The sequence below is a fragment of the Vombatus ursinus genome, unplaced genomic scaffold, assembly GCF_900497805.2.
Source record: "Vombatus ursinus unplaced genomic scaffold, bare-nosed wombat genome assembly UNPS02014768.1, whole genome shotgun sequence".
Taxonomy (NCBI): Eukaryota; Metazoa; Chordata; class Mammalia; order Diprotodontia; family Vombatidae; genus Vombatus; species Vombatus ursinus.
In genome coordinates this window covers 11351861-11368518 of record NW_020954546.1, presented here as the reverse complement: position 1 = coordinate 11368518, position 16658 = coordinate 11351861, and the positions used below count along the sequence as shown (strand labels likewise).

Sequence of the window (16658 nt, the reverse complement as noted above, 5' to 3'; positions counted from 1 at the left end):
CTGGGCAGCTTTACCTGGGGCAGGCTTGGGAGAGGCCCGCCTGACTTTCAAGAATCCTCGTATGAGGGGCAGCTTGGTGGCACGGTGGATAGTGCACCGGCCCTGAAGTCAGGAGGACCTGAGTTCAAATGCGGCCTCAGACGAAACACTTGACACTTACTAGCTGTGTGACCCTGGGCAAGTCGCTTAACCCCAATTGCCTAAAAAGGAGAAAAAAAATACGAAAAAGAATCCTTGTATGAGACCTGGTTGTGAGCAGCTTTCATGAGAGGGTAGAGGCCGTGTTCCTCGGCAGAGACGTCCTCACATTTCTGTAGGACGGCATTAGTGATGCTCCTAGTGCTGCGTGGTACTGCCCCTGCCACCCTCTGCACACAGCAAGGTGGCTGGAACCAGTTTGATGTTCACTGCTGTAGTGAGGATGCCTGCCCGGCAGAGAAACTGGAAGTTAATCACGGGGCTCAGACCCGACTCGTTCTTTCTGGGGACAAGCAGTGGCAAGACCTGCTGAACTCCTTCATGCAAGCCCACCCGCTGGCTGCCCCAGAAGCAGAACATTGAGGAGGCCACTCTCCAGGATTCCTCGGGCTCTGGAGACCCCAAATGGCCAAAGCGGCTGGGACGTCACTGTGGGCTGTGTCCCCGTAAGGTTTTAACTTACCATGGGCATTTGGGGAGTTAGCACACACCAGATAGCAGTATGTTCTTATACCAGAAGGCTGTCGAGCTTAATCACTTAGAACGGTTCTGTAGATCTGCTGAGTTTAACATTGTAGAATGCCCATTTTCCAAGTTGGTAGTTATATTTTTATGAACTCAAGTGGCAATAAACTAGTAATACAAAATTGTATGTTAAAAAAGACTTTTAGAATTAAGAGAGACCTTAAATTAAAGGTTACTCACTCCAGCCCTCTCATCAGGTAGGGAGATTTCATCCCCAGGCAAATCTAAGGTCCTCTGACTAGTCCACAACAGAGCTGGGATTACAACCAGCAATTTATAAAGTGCTCTGGCCATTAGTTTATCTTCACTACTTCCTTGTGGCTTCCAAAGAACGTCATTCCAGGGGCAGCTAAGTGGCACAGTGGATAGAGCTTTGGCCTTGGAGTTGGGAGGATCTGAGTTCAAATCCAGCCTCACACATAATACTCACTAGCTGTGTGACTCTGGGCAAGTCACTTAACCCCAATTGCTTCACTAAAAAAAAAGGAAAAACCATTCCATTTTAACAGTACATTTTGACATAAGGACATGATAATTCATCTTATCCTGTGCCTTCGCTTCTAGATGACTTCAGAAAATAGTTTTGTTTATTTGCTTTGGATTCTAAATTTGGGCACAGGCTAACCAATGAGAATTTCTGAAAGCAAGTTGTGATTTTCTTTGGATCCTCTGCCCAACCTGGCAAGGGTACTTCTGTTCCCTTGCTCAGCATTGTAAGGGTATTCCAGTTCCCATACAAGAACCCCCTAGGGGTTCTTCCAGACTGAAATAGTTACAGGAAATCTAGCTCAGTCCCAGCCTGTAGGAGCCCAGGGGAACCAAACTAGTTCTGGAGGTCAGGTCAACACAAGTTTTAAGTGACTTGGGGGATGATCCAGAGTGAACTAGGGGACACAATCTAGAATAGGGGTTCTCAATCTAGGGTCTGAATTTTTAAAAACATTTTTTGATATTTTGTCACATTTAACAAAATTAGTCCTTTGTAACATTCTGTTTTACCTTACGCATTTAAAAACATGGTTCTAAGAAGGGGTCTATGCCACAAACCAAGTCAAGACCCCCTGTCCTTGAGCATCCTGGGACCAGCAGTTCCTGTCATCCTACAGGCTAGACGGGCATCATCCCAGACCTTAACCCTAGCCCAGCTTAGGCCTAGGCTGAAGCGACCTCAGGAGCTGTCACCCTAAAGGTAATAAACCCACCTATTCCTCTTACCTCAGGTCCCCTTATATTCAGGTGGGGCTATTTGGGGTGGGGGTAGGATAAAAAATCAAATAGTTACTGGCCTCATTACCTTCCCTCCTCTCCAGTGGGAAGAAGGCTGGTCTAGTTCTGGAGCTGTGAGCTCGGCCCACCGTGGGTTGGTGGTTGGGGCTGGAGAGAAAGGTCGCAAACCAAACCTATGGTCAGCTTGGTTTATTCTAGTCGAGGTCATGCTTCCTTGGTGGCCACAGTGTCGACGTGTTTTCTTTGAGAGCACGATGTTCCATATTGGCATTGAACCCATGAACCAAGTCAGTGTTACTCTCCTAATGCTTCTGAAAGTCATGACCTGAAGATGATCACCCCAAGTCCAAAGCTGTGGGAGTGGCTAAATCACTGAAAGCAAAATCACTCAGAAATAAGGAGGAAGGCAAATTGGCAGCATCCTAGGACAATGACTGCTTTGGATTTTCAGCAAGTGTAGAGATCTGTGGGGGGGAATAAACCTTTCTCTAAACTGAGTTTACAAATGATTCTGTCCACTACCTCTTATAGACAAAATTCCCCAAATATAGGTTAGAATCAGAATGTCAGAGCTAAGAGGGCCCCAGGAGACCACCTGGTCCAATTGCCGAGCCTCACCCCCTTTTAAAGAGAAGGAAATGAAGGCCAGAGAGGAGAGGGGGAAAGATGATGAAACTGTCTTGGGAGTTGGAACTTGAACCCAGGTCTTCTAACATCATCCGGGGCGTTTTTTCTATTCCAGCTGCCAGTCCTGAAAAGTGTAGTCTCGGGGGCAGCTCGGTGGCACAACGGATAGAGCACTTGCCCTGAAGTCAGCGAGAACCCGAGTTCAGATTCGGCCTCAGACCAACCATTTGACACTTACTAGCTGTGTGACCCTGGGCAAGTCACTTAACCCCAATTGCCTAAAAAAAAAAAAAGTGTAATCTCAAAAAACTTTCCCTATTATTAAAATTATATGTAGTGAATCTGACCTAAGCCAATGGGGCTTATCCATAAGTCAAGCATAGAGTGATTATTTGCTCCTATTCAGCTGGGTTGGAAATGAGTGAGGCTCCTCCCCACCCCACCCAGCTGGATAGCTCATCTATTTTTCCTTTTTTTCCCCCCCTTTTTTGGCTAGGCAGTGGGGTTAAGTGACTTGCCCAGGGTCACACAGCTAGTAAGTGTTACGTGTCTGAGGTGTTCTTTCTTCCATGCCCATAGACTTCAGGATGCCTTTGGTTGAATATTGGTTCCTTCCCCTGTAGTCCCAGATAAAGGGGTTAAAATGCCCAAGATTTATATCAAGCATAGTCATCATCTTAATTGGTTTGATTTGGGGAAAGTCATCTCACCTTGAGAGGTAAAATGTCCCTCTTTGTACAATAGGAATTGAGGCATCTAATTATAAGGCTTTTTAAGGTAGTTGGGCAAAAGAGTTTAATGAGGAGGATCCAGGGGTCATTAAGAAAAGGGTGAATAAACATGTTCCTATGGTGAACAGTCAGTCAGTCCTTGGACCCAGGGGGATGGGCTTAATGGAATCCTAAGGTCACATCCATCCACGCAATGCTATGAAAGTCTTGATCTTTGAAACTACACAAAATCGAACGAGCTTTTTATAGCTTCAGTTATTTATTCAGCCCACACGGGAGAGGGATTATGTACAATATATACACTTTACATGATTTCCATGAATTGATAAAGGCTAAATCCACCCAAAGTAGGTACAAGTGTCCATCCAAGTGCCACCTTTTTGCCTCTGAGGTTGGGTCATTCTGTTGTAAAAGAGATCTCACTAGAAAAATGTGACTTTCCTTTTTGATGACTAAAATAGGAATGACTGAATCTTGAAACTTAGTGACAAATATCAAATGGAGGTGCTCTAAATTTAGAGTCATCTCAAATATTTGAGTGTTGAGGTTTGACAGGAACCATGAAGGAGAGGACAGAGAAAGTGCTCTAGTGGCTAGGAGTTAATTAGAAAATAATAGGCCAACCTGCTCCCTGTGCCTTAGGGGATCCAAGCCTGAATTTGAGTTTAGTAGGAACAAGTGCAGGGAGACCCCTATGCCCTCCAGAGTGGAACCCAGCATTAGGACTGGAGGAGTCGGGGAACTGCAAAGCGTCAATCAAGTGACAAGTATTTATTAAGCCCCGCCTATGTCCTCGTGAGACCTTCCCTAAACAACGTCCAGCTTTTGAGGGCTCATCAAAGTGCGCACCAAGATTCCTCCCCCATTCTGTTTTTCCAGATTTTTTTTTTCTGGTTTGCTACCTAATCTGCTCAGCTTATTTAGAAACATTCACGGTTCTGCAGACACCACTGCAGTCGATTCCGTGTGCTGTTGCATCTCTGCGTGTCAGCTCGTCATCACCTGTGAACAATGCCCCGAGAACCATCTCGGACAAAAAAGAACACTGAGCTCTTCGGAGGCCGGAAGGAGCCCACCGTGGTGCCCTCACTCCTGGGCCTTCTGCGGCGGAGAAGGCGATGCCTCTTCACCAGCATTGCTGCTTCTGTTCCCTATTTATTACTAGACAGGTCCAAGTCAGAAGTCTAGACAACACTACGTTTTATAACGACTGCTCCGAACAGGGTCAATCTGGGCCAGAAAATGGATGGCTTTTTTTTTAAGAGCCTGGAAGCCCTTTCTGTTGCAACTCAGCCATCCCGCCAGACCAGCAGGGAAGGTTAGAGCTCAGCCTGCATCCCACCTGCCTCTTAGCACATCTCTGTCCAGGCCAGGAATTCTAGAGAAAGCCCAGAGGCCATGGAACAGCCTTCCCGTTGGCTCACACCGGTTCCCAGGTAGAGCCCGAACTCCTCCCTCCTAGCTCCTCATGCATCACACCACAAACTGCAAAGCTGTCTTTGTGCGTAGGTCTCAACTTACATATTTTTACAGGGCTTACAACAGTAAATCAAATGCGTCCAACAAGATTAAAGGGCATAGATTCAACAAAAAACACATTAAAGAGAAAATGGCTAAACAGTATGTAGAGAGAGTGTTGTACAAGTATTTCAAGTTTTGTCTTCAGCTTAATGGGATGGAATTTCTCTGACCCTCCATGACTACCGTAGCCTAGTGCCACCAGGTGGTGACCACTGTTTGCTGTGCACTTGGCTAGGCAGGCAGGCTGGGCCGCTGCTGTGGTCTTCAAAAACTCAGGGTCACTTCTATGCGTGGATGAGGGACTGGCTGCAAGTCACGACCTTCCATTAACATCGCAGCAACAACTTCTATTAGGAATTCCCTACCTATTTCATGGGAGAGTTGTTCGCGTTTCAATATCTTTAATATTGTTGACAACAGTATGTCGCTTCTTAGGCCTTTAAGGACTTTATAGCAGAGATGGTGTAGGCTCTTAAAAGTTACTCTTAATTAAGCTGCCATTGGAGATGAGCAAACAGCTTAAGGAAGGGTCCTGGGGAACTCAACCATCATCTGTAAGAGCAAACAAAAAGCTTCCCTGTGAGGGTAGAGCCTCTTTCATGTAAATACAGTAAAGGCCAGTCATTCAGAAGCTTTTGACTCAGAGATGCTGCCTGAGGGGGTGGGGCACAATCACGGGGGAATGAGGCACAAGGCCACCTTGATTCTTCTTCCGACTGTGCCTTCTCTTCTCAGAGGATATGAGATGGGGATGTCTCTTTTGTGTCAGGGACCCTTTGGGCAGTCTGGTTAAGTCTATGAACTCTTCAATTTGTTTTTTTAAAAATTTACAATGGAAAGAAATGCTAAATTTCAGTTACAGATTACAATGAAAACAGATGTCATTTCTTCCCGTCCAAGTTCGTGAACCCCCTGAAGCCTACCCGTGGTCTCCTAAGGTGTCTGGGTACCCACTTGGACAGTGATCACAGCAGGGTTCTTGGTAAGCAAGTACTTAGGTCAACCCTTTCATTTTACAGAAGTGAAACCAAAACCTGGGTCCTCACGAGAAGTTTTAGTGGTTCCCCCTGAGCCACAAAGCGAATCTGGGCCTGAGCACAAGCTGGCAAGTCCTGGTCCAGGCCCAGATAAGAACAATTTAAAATGTCGGCGCTGCCAGAGAGCGTGGAGGTGAGAACAAGATCACATGGACCATAAGTGGAAGTCTTGGTGACCTCTGAGGAAGGTCCTTTCAATTGTGAAGAGCCAGTGATCCAGAGAGGGGAACAGGGACCCTCAGGGATGCCAGCCTTCACGACCAGAAATACCTGGCCTTGGGCCTGCGTGAGGACAGGCATGACCCGTCACTCCCAGTAGAGGGACTGGTCAGACCAGATGCCTCCCAGCAGCTGGGGTAAGAAGGCTTTGGGGTGCTGGCCCAAGACGTGATCTCTAGATGCTGCAGGGCAGCAGGCAAGAGCAGAACGCCCCTGGGGAACACAGGGTGGGAGGAAAGAATATTTGGCCTGTCCTGGGGTCCCTCCAGATGGCTGGAGGTGCTTCTCAAGCAGCTTGCACTGCCTGCCCTGAGGGTACATCTACATGGCTGCCTGCAGGAGACAGCTTCTCTAAGGGGTCAGGAATTTGGGGATTCCAGGCCCGTCTTCACTGGCCTCCCTCTCTGTGACACAGAGGCTCCAGCATGAGGCAAGGAAGAGAGGCTCCGCTCCAGGCTTGTCCTGGATCGTTCCTTGTTTTAGCGATTCGTAGGAAAAGGGGCAACACCGAGACTCTTGCCCAGGAAAGATCCAGACCTCCACGCGTCCCATGCCCAAGGAGGCTGGTCTCTTTACCTCCTAAAATAGTTTACTTTTGTTAGATGGGAAGGGAGAGGGAAACTTACTCTTCTTGGCAACAGTTTCTTATTTTAAAATATTTCCCTAATCTCAGGGATGATTTCCCACAGATTATTATAGTATTAAGACTGAATAAAATTCTGGTGTTGAACTATGTGGCAGCGTCTCAGCAGCCTCACAGAAACAGGAATTAACAATTTAGATTTTTAATATTCCGAAAAACTCAAGCAACCATTGCGCTCCTGTGAACAAAATGCCTGTTTTATTTCCAGCTTCTTTGCCCTTGACAAGGATGTTCCCCCCTCCCTCTGGCTACTCACACGACCTGCAAGCTCCTCTCGTGGCCATCCAACTGGACTTTCAGTTTGTGAAGCTCCTCTATCTCCCGATTGTGACGCTCTGTTTTGTGTCGGACCAAGGAACGATAGAAGTGAATGGTGAACACGACAAAGATGAGCCCCACCGGCACCATGATGATGGTGGACACCAGGGCAGCCTGCCAACCGGTGTGGCTAGTTGGCCCTGGCTTGGAGTTGGGCCCGTCTTTGGCGCTTGAGTCCACAGGGAGGAATTTGATCCAACACAGGAGCACCACCTCTGCCAGGAAGAGGAGGATCCCCAGGACGGTGGAGAAGCCCCAGGCCAACTCGATGTAGGGGTGCATGCGCTCATGGGGGGACTCGCTGATGGAGTTCAGATTGTGAATGTTGCTCACGGCTTCCACATTGGGCAGGATGCAGGTGCTGATGAGGAGGGCGAAGAGGTGGACCGCCACCAGCACTGTGGTGCAGGCGCTGAAGGCAATCAGGAGCATTTGGGGGTACTGGTACTGCATCTCCAGCTGCACCTCCACCATGGCCACCTGCAAAACAAAAGGAGGCACCTTGGAGTGGGCCTGGCGCAACCACCGGGCCTAGAAGACAAAAGCGGGGCATCTGTCGTGCTCTCCTGCCTAGGTCGTTCACACCAGGGTTTCTAGAAGTGCGGTTTTAGACAATCTTAAGCAGAGGCAAGCACTGAGTAGTACTGCTTTCACCTCCTGCTCGTAAGCAATGGTTTTAATGCCTAATTAATGATCTTAGTCACCACTGCAAACTAACACAGGCGAATGACAGCATTTTCTCAGGAACACGCCAGCCGCCCCAAAAACAGGCCTGGCGAGGCCTGTGTCAGGGCATCATCTGGACTGCTGGGTGCCCGGCAAAAATTTGGAGACAGTCTTCAACGTTAGGCAAGCTCAGAATTGCTCACCAAGCCCTTATTCTGTGTGGCTCCTGGCATGGAAAGAGAAGCTCGGGGAGTCACATGCCCGGGACGGTCCATCCAAGGAATCCCACGGCTAGGAAAGGTGAGCAGGCATCCCAAGAAAGGTGCTCCCTTTCCCCAGACAGGTGACAGGTGACTTGAGGACGGAGCAGTAGGGAATCAAGAATTCTGGCCCAAGGGGTCCAAAACGGGCCTCATGAGGATCCAGTGCTCTCCAACAGAGTTGTTTGTGTGTATGTGTGCACATGTGGACACGTGTATTCTGGAACATGTTCTTGCTCTCTAAATGTTAGCTGACAGCATCCTGAGTCTACTCTGCCTCCCTGCTCCAACTCTCTGGAGTCCACTCTCCATCCCCTCTGTGGTATGGGAGAAGTGGGCAGCCTCATCCGCACAGTACAGTACCGAAGGCTGCTGGGCCAGCGGCTTGTGCTCTGACTCGGACACAAAGTAACAAAACCCTTCTCCCAGCCTTCCCGGAACTCACAGCACCCAGAAGCCTGACTGCCTTATAGAGATGGGACCTAAGGAGTTCCCGGGGAAGGGGACAGGGGAAGGCTCTGTACCCACCTCCCCAACCACAACGGGGGCACACACTCCACCAAACTTTGAGAAATACTGGAGGCACCCAAAGCTGCCCCAAAATGATTTCAGCTAGAGATGTACAGAAGACTCTACTACCTCCCTCAATGTCTAACTACTCGTTGTATGGGGGAAGCTGCTTTCCTTTTGTCCTGAGATACCTGGCACAGACCAAGAGGATCTGGCAGTCTCAGTGGACAAGCCAAAGAGGAGTTGGCAGTGTACCCCTACCCACTTAAGAGGTGGGCTACCAAGCAGCAAGGCCTGAGCCATCCCCTCTCCATCACCTTCATGACTCAATCACTCTTACGACAAGCGGTGCTCAGGTCAAAAGGATGTGGAGATGTGGAAAAGATACAGAGATTATTAACAAAGAAAATTAAGGGGATGGGGAATAGGTCCTGTGAGGAAAAGTCAGAGGCATTAGGGTTGCTCAGCCTTAAAGGAGAAAACCAGAAAGGGCTGTTGTCTGTAAGGAAACTCGGGGGTTATGATGGGACTAGGGCCAAACAAGAAGAAACGGGCTTCAGAGATTTTAGTGAGACAACAAATGTCTCGGCCATCAGGAAGAGTGACAGTGGAGCAGAGAACAAAGACAAACAAAGGTGAGTCTCTCTCCTCGGGAATCTCGAAAGCAAAAATGTGCTTGTCTGTACAAGCTGGTTTAGACCCAAGATGGGGATGGGCCCAATGACCTCGAGGCTTTCTCCACCGTTAGCTGTAAGCGTCATTCTTCTCATGACAATGTTCTTGGCTGCCTTCGAGATTATCAACAATCGAGGAAGGGAAAAAAAGAACAAAGTAAAAAGTGCACTGCAGAGAACAAAAGGGAATTTACAAGGAAGCAAAGAAAACATGGACAGCTCTGAACACAGTGTGTGGAATTTATTACAAAGGCTTTCTGGAAATGGAAATTTATTGCTGTATATTTTGAATCCTCTCTTATGTTCTGCTGTGCACATGGCAATGCTTTTTCTTCTTTTCTTATTTTGTACTTAAATTTCAGTATTTAAATTTATAATGTTTTTTCTTTTCTTACTTTATATTTAAGTTTTAGTATTTAAGTTTAAAATAATTAATAAAAAAAGATTATCAACAATTAATTAAATTTAGCTAATAATTTTTTCTTAGTCCTCATCATCTCTAGACAGATCAAACAGCAAGTATTTATTAAGCACCTACTGTGTGCCAAGCACAGTGCTAGGCATTAGGGATACAAGCACAAAGAATGAAAAGATCTCTATTCACAATGAGCTTATATTCTAGTTGGGGAGGCAAGTACATATAAAATATAGGCATAGAGTATAAAGTACACACACATACACTCTCTGTAGAGAATACAGCTGTGTACATCTCCGTAACATCTACATAGATATAACTACCTATATTAGAATCCACGTAAATATATATAGACAGACGGACAAACAAAATGATTCACTATAAGGTAGACTGGGAGGTCTGGGCACCAGAAGTGGCGGGGATGGCGGGGGAGGGAGGACCAGGACATGGAAGTCAGGAGGGAATGCCTTCCAGGCATGAGGGATGCCTAGATGCAGGGGCACAAAGATGGGAGGTGGGATGTCATGTATGAGGAAAAGAGAGAAGGTTGGCTTGGCCAACCGAATGGTGTGGGAGAGACAACAATGTCCAATGAACCCAGAGACATGGGGTTGGGGCCAGGTTGTAACAGAGGGTTATATGTAATCCTAGAGGCCACAGGGAGCCACACCGTCCAGTCTGTGCTTGGGAGAGGATGGCCTCAAGTGGGGAGGCCCATGAGTATAGGGCCGCAATAATCCAGGTGAGAGGTAAGAAGGGCCTGAGCTCAGGTTGGAGCTAGCTGCGTGAGCGTAAAGGACTCAGTACCAGAGACAGCACGAAGGCAGAAGTGTCCATTTTTGCAGGACTGGACACGTGGGGTAAAGGCGAGTGAGATGACTAACCTCAGATACTAAGATGGTGGTAATGCTTTTTAAAGAATGAGAAAAATTTGGACATAGGGAGGGTTCACAGGGAAATGATGTGCTCAGTTTTTAGTGATGTTGCGTTCAAGTGGTCTTTGAGACTTCTGTCTAATTTGAAGTGTCCAGTAGGCAGCTGGTGATCAGAGGAGATACTGGGGCTGGTGAGATGGATCTGGGCAGAGATGATGGTTAAACCCAACGTCTCTCCTGACCTCCAACCCTGCCTCACCACAGAGCCTCCTCCCGCATGTTCCCCAGGCTCTGCCCAGAACAGGGCAAGCACGGCCAGTGCCAGCCCACCTGCTCTCCATCAACTGGCGCCGCCTCCAAGCTTTAATTTCCGTTGGGGACGGCTGGCTGTCCTTGTAGGCAAGGAGGTCTCTGACCTCCGAGTCACCCCGGCTCTCCTCTTCCGCCATCGGCTGCCAAGTCTCATCAATCCTCTCTCCACAAAGCTGCTTATGTCCCTCCCTTTCTCTCCGCTCAGATTCACCACAGTTCAAGCCCCTATCACCTCCTACCTGGAGGGCCGAGATCACCTCCAAATTAGGGTCCCCATTTCCAGACTCTCCTTCTCTCCCTTCTTCAATCCACCCTCAAAAATAAGCTCCCCAATGCACAGGTTGGGCCTGGTCACTCTAGCGCATCTAGGGCAAAAGATAAACTAACCCCTCGGTGTGACATTTCAGGCCCTCCACGATCTGGCTCCCACTTCCCATCCCAGTCTCATCTCCTAGGATTCCACTTCATGCCTTCCTCTAGCACCAGCCAAAGATTCCTCAAACACATCACTCCACGTCCCACCTCCATGTTTTTGCACAGGCTGTGCTTTCGTGTCTGGAATGTACTCCTTCCTCTCAGAATCCTTGTTTTCCTTCAAGACTCCGCTCAGCCTTCTCTATAAAGTCCTGACATTCCCTAAAGCTGCCCTTCTCCAAATGATGTCATGCTTGCTTTGTGTGTCCGGGTCACAATGTCATTGGATGACAGCTCTGGAGCTGTCAGGCCTTGGGGGCTATGGGCTATATCAAAGACTGAAGAGGACAAGAGGCTGGAGGTGTGTGACTTGTCCAAGGTCACTGAGGGCGTAATTTGTGGACGTGAGATTCAAACACAAGCCTCTAACTGCAGAGAAGAGAACGTTCTGTCCCTGTGTCCCCATCCCAAAGGGCAGGGGCTTGCCACGCAGCAGACGCTTCACAAATGGGAGCTGAACTAAACCTAATAAATTTGAAGGCTGTTCTTGTGACTTCTCCAGGAAAAGTAATCCTAAACCTGTGACCTCATAAATGACTCGGTGTTTATAACTTATCTTCTGGTTCTCAACTTGGGTGTGCATTCAGTTAGCTGGGAAACAAACATTCTTCGGCCTCAAGTCTTTTCCTGATCCAGAACGTAAGGGATGTCCAGGCCCCGGGACGCTATTAAACGGAAACCGTTTGCCTGGATTTCTTCAAAAACTACCTATAAAATCAGGCATCTAACACTTTTTGGCTCCCTTCATGATGGCTATCCTTCCAAGGTATCAGAAACCATGGCAGATGCTGTCTTCAACTCTGTCCACTTTCTCCTCGAGGAATCTCATTTGTACATCTCTGGATACAGCCTATATCTCCCTAGTGAAATACTGGCTTTCAGAGAGCGGGGCTGGCTTTGTTTTTTGCCCACCCACCCCCCCCAGCACCCAGCGTGGTGCCTGCATGCAGTAGGTACTTAAATCAGGCCTGCTGAGCTAATCAGAATTTTCTCACGTTTCACAAGGCATGAGGCCATCACTCAGGTCACTTTTGGGAAGTCAGGACTCTTCCAACTTGGCAGCAAAACTGACTGCAATCTTTTATATTCCAAAGTCAAGTAAAGGAGGTCATTTACATAGCCCGATGCTGGCTCTGCAGGACCAAGTTTATCTGCGGAGGCCTGTGTTTCGTGAACATCCTCATGGACCCCTGACTATATCCTCACCCAGGAAATACTGTTAGCGGTGTTTGAAAGAGTGGCAGACCTCCTGACAGCAACTAGTTCTCGGGGCTAGAGGGGATGAGAACAAGAACACTTGGGAGTGAGGTCTCCGTGGCTTGAACTTCCTGCCTGTGTGACCTTAACCTGAGCCTCAGTTTCTCCCCCTATAAAATGGGGATAACACTTTACTCGCTACTTCAGTGGACTGCTATGAGAATCAAACAGAAGCAAGTATACAAAGACACTTAGTAAGACATAAAATCACCAGCACCGTGCCGTTCTCTTGGCACAAAGTATTAAATTCATGTACGCAAAGGTAACAACTCAGTGTTCCTGGATTCTCAACAGCTAATTCACACGTGTGGTCCAGAAAGGCTGATTTCTTTAAAAAACAGCCCCTCTGAACTGTTGGTAAGCCTCAGCGGCAACCTCAACACACACACACACACACACACACACACACACACACACACACCCTCTGCAGAACTCAGGGGGTTGGCAAACATCTCCCAACAAGCATCGCTTGGCTGCCAGTGCAGGCCAAGGAGCAGTCCGTGACTTCAGGAAGCAACCGAGGACCCCAGTGGACACGAGGTCTTGCTGTCTGTCAGCATCTTCCCATCCCAAGACAGCAGGTAAGAACTCACCATGGCGAATCCAGACAGCAAGGCGGAAGTCCGGCTGGAAGCTTTCAGCTTGGCCCTGCTCAGGTAGAGCTTCCTCCAAGAAAGGGCTTGAACTGAATGATGATTGGAAGTGACCAATTCCAGGTAGCTGCGACGGACCCAGTCCCGATAATCCATCCCTTTATTACCTGGTTCGGAGCAAGCAGGCGGGGAAGGGTCCACGGGGACGTTGAGCTCTGCACTCATGATGGAAGCAAAGCTTGGGGGAAGAAATGAGAGAAAATCTATGTTCTGAGTGGAGCCAAAGACACAGGACCAGACAACGAAAACCAAGGAAATACGTTTCAGAAATAATTTTGTAAGGCATAGCAGCTCTAGCTCTGTAAGTCTATGGTTCCCATCTCTGTGGCATCTAAGTGATCTGATAAGCAACCAACTGCCAAAAAAAGAGCAAAGAACCGACTCCTTCCTAATAGCAACTCACATTTACAGAGTTCTTTAAGAGGAAGGCAGTAAAACTATAATTGCCCCCAGTCTAGAGATGAAGAAACTGAGATGTGAAGTTAATTGACTTCTCTCAAGGTCAGCCAGCTAGAAAGATGTGGTAGAGTCTGGATTTGAACCCAACACTTTGAATTCCCAGGCCCATGCCCTTTCTGTCACATCAAACTGTCCTGTTGCTACCAGGTTTCATGTTAAGATGCGGGAGGCCTGCCTAAACTTAGAAGGGGCTTCCAGAAGACAAAGCTCAAGCCTACCCAGAAGGCACTGTCCCAGTAAATTAAACCACCGGCTCTGCTGGCAGAATCCTGACTTCAGTTCTTGAGCCTGCCTGATTAGAATACCTGTAGAGCTTCCAAGCAGAGGTGGGAGTACAAAGATGGAGTCGAAAGATTAGTTAAAAATTCCATGAACTCTCCCCAAGGTAGGAACCATTCCAGGACCTAAAGCCTAACCTAACATTTTGTACCTGTCTGCATTTGAGAATTTCGAGTAACACCAACACACCTGATACTCCCTAGTCAGCATTTAAAAATCTCTCTCCAAATGCTTCTCAGGTCTGAAGAATCAAGACTAGTCATCTTCAGGCTTTGCAAACGTCTGGACCGATCATCTCAAGGAAGGCATTTGAGTCAGAAAACAGTATATCTGAAGGGTGACATGTTCTTCAATAGACTGTTTAAAATCCCTCCCATGATATGTTACAATGAAATTTTCTTTTTATCAAAGCTTTAGGTTAATTCAGTATGTTTCACACACTAAAAACAACAAGGTTATCATTACAAATAACTAAAGCAGGCCTTTACAGAAACAGTTAAAAATGTTTTTTAGATGGAGTGTCATACATTGAGGAGAAATCTGGAACTGGAGACTGGGTAGAGAGGGGTAGTGGTTGTTCAGTCTTTTTTTGTCTTTTTTTTTCCCAGTTGTGTCTCACTATGACCCCATTTGGGGTTTTCTTGGCAAAGATACTGGTGTGGTTTGCCATTTCTTTCACCAGCTCATTTTACAGGAAACTGAGGCAAACAGGTTAAGGTGACTTGCCCAGGGTCACACAGCTAGTGTCTGAGGACAGATTTAAACTCACGACGATGAGTCTTCCTAACTCCAAGCCCAGCACTCTATACACTGTGGCAATTATGGGGAGGGGTACCAATGGTGAATTTGGTTTTGAAGATCTGAACTAAACATAAGAGGGACTGATCTGTGGAAGTCTTGTCAGATATAGCCTTAATCTCTTGTAATCCAAATGCAGATTTCAGGGAAACCAGAATTCTAAGGGTCAGAATATGTATCATTGTTGTTCCTCAGCTGTTACATCATGACTGACTCTTCATGACCCCCTTTGGCAAACGTAGTGACTGGATTACAGATGAGGAAATTGAGGCACACAAGGTTAATGACTTGCCCAGAGTCACAGAGCTAAGTGTCTGAGGGTAAGTTTGAACTAAGGTTTTCCTAATTCCAGGCAAGCACTCTAAACACTAGCTGTCCCAGGATATGTATCCATATACCAAAAGGGACTGAATCTGTGCATGCAAGTCTATGTGATCAGTCTTAATTCATCTGTGGAGTCAGCCTCAAGGTCACAGGCTCCTTGTGGTTAGTTCACTTGGCACAAGATACTAACACACAAAGTCTACATGAAAAGACTGCTTAGGGCTATTACAAACAAATCAGTGTTTCTGGACCCTGGTGAGTTAAGTAGGGGTAAGGGAATCTTACAAATGTCAGCAGCAGGAGCAAACAAGAAGGTTGTGGGTTTTTGCCTTTTTTTTTCTGCCTATAATTTGAAAAGTAAACTCATTTTTTTCTCTTAATCCACAAACTGCAATTTTTAAAACTGCTTATCGGGAATCAGTAATTTCAGGAAGAATTTTTTTTTTGGGGTGGGGAGAAGGGTGGCAATCTTAACACAACTTAATGACTTACATAATTCTCAGCGGGAAAAACCTGGGCTCTTTTCAACTGGCCTTGAGGTACCCACCCTCCATGTTTGGTCAATTACAGGTAACTGACACTCCCTGTCAACAGCATTGGATACAATACACTTCCTTGGGGAGGGTTCAGGGAAACTCACACAAGTAATCATTGGTTAGATCTAAATAATCTAGTAACTTCCTAATTAGGAAATACCAGTTTCTTTTCTTCCCCATCTAAATGTTGTGTGTGACTCTACCCCCATTTTATCATATGGATATTAAGGTGGGAGAAAAGTGCTAAGCCCTATAAATCCCTTTCCTTAATCAATCTGCCGATTTTAAATCGGTAAGAAGACAGTGAAGCTGGGTGTCTGGTCAAATTAAACTGCTTTTCAGTGGGTGGTTTTGTGGGTTCTGATGGTCAAGAGACAGCAAATAAGATTAACAGTAGAGCCTATGCAGGCTGTCCCATCCCCCAGGCTAGGCTTCACTTTTACATGGCTATTCCCAGTGAAATAACAGGGGACCCAATCATTTCTCCCCAATTTCTGCTTCTGCCAGCTGCCCCCTCCAACCCCACCACAGGAACAGGCCCCCATTCACCATGGCCAACCACTAAGCATCTCCTGGGAGGGATCCAAGGGGACTACCTTCGGTCAACTTAATATCACGAACCTTTCCCAGGTTCACAATTTGAACCCCTTCCCAGCAGGAAACACTACCTTACTGCAGCACCATTAATCTAGTAACATTACCAGAACCGCAGTGGCAATTTCCCAAGAAACACTCAGCAGCTCGTGGGTGGGCATCAGGACAACCAGGGGTCTCCTGCAGATCTTTCCCCAGGAAAACTACATTCATGAACTGATCACACACACACACACACACACACACACGTCCATAGCCAGAGAGAGATCCTCAGAGAAGTGCATCCATGTGGTGATGAGATGACCACACACACACCCCTTTCTGCATGAGAACTGACATCCATGGACCACACACCCACACCCCCCCCACCCACACCCCCCCACACACACCCACACACCCGTAGCCAAAGATCTTTCCCAAGAAGTGAATCCATGAGATCACTTCACACACACACACACACACACACACACACACACACACCCATAGCCACACAGCCACATAGCCAGAGAGATCCTCAGGGAAACGC

At 47.3% G+C, this 16658-nt stretch overlaps 2 protein-coding genes and 1 long non-coding RNA gene across 6 annotated transcripts in view; 1 reads left to right on the top strand and 2 right to left on the bottom strand.

Annotated features, from left to right (window-relative positions):
- Positions 1–145: 145 nt before the first annotated feature.
- LOC114042963 lies at positions 146–7113 on the top strand. Of its 2 annotated transcripts, none has more exons than XR_003569045.1 (3): positions 146–644; positions 1754–6222; positions 6937–7113. It is a non-coding gene; the product is annotated as an uncharacterized LOC114042963 (long non-coding RNA). The 2 variants fall into 2 exon arrangements; XR_003569046.1 differs by having other exon boundaries at positions 1751–6222.
- Positions 6905–16658, bottom strand: part of ORAI2 (ORAI calcium release-activated calcium modulator 2) — a 10245-nt gene continuing 491 nt past the window's right edge. For 2 of the 3 annotated variants that reach the window (XM_027861736.1, XM_027861738.1), the window contains exons 2-3: positions 13083–13320; positions 6905–7526 (exon numbers count right to left, since the gene is read on the bottom strand). In XM_027861736.1, the coding sequence (XP_027717537.1) occupies positions 6981–7526; positions 13083–13307 (771 nt within the window). In that variant the 5' untranslated portion in view covers positions 13308–13320 and the 3' untranslated portion in view covers positions 6905–6980. Of the gene's footprint in view, positions 7527–13082; positions 13321–14069; positions 14256–16658 lie in introns of those variants that run through there. The other variant, XM_027861737.1, reaches the window with a different exon arrangement.
- The window catches only part of PRKRIP1 (PRKR interacting protein 1), a 36955-nt gene continuing 33535 nt past the window's right edge, over positions 13239–16658 (bottom strand). Inside the window, exon 6 of the mRNA XM_027861741.1 lies at positions 13239–13320. Coding sequence (XP_027717542.1) covers positions 13304–13320 — 17 coding nt within the window. The 3' untranslated portion in view covers positions 13239–13303. The remainder of the gene's footprint in view (positions 13321–16658) is intronic.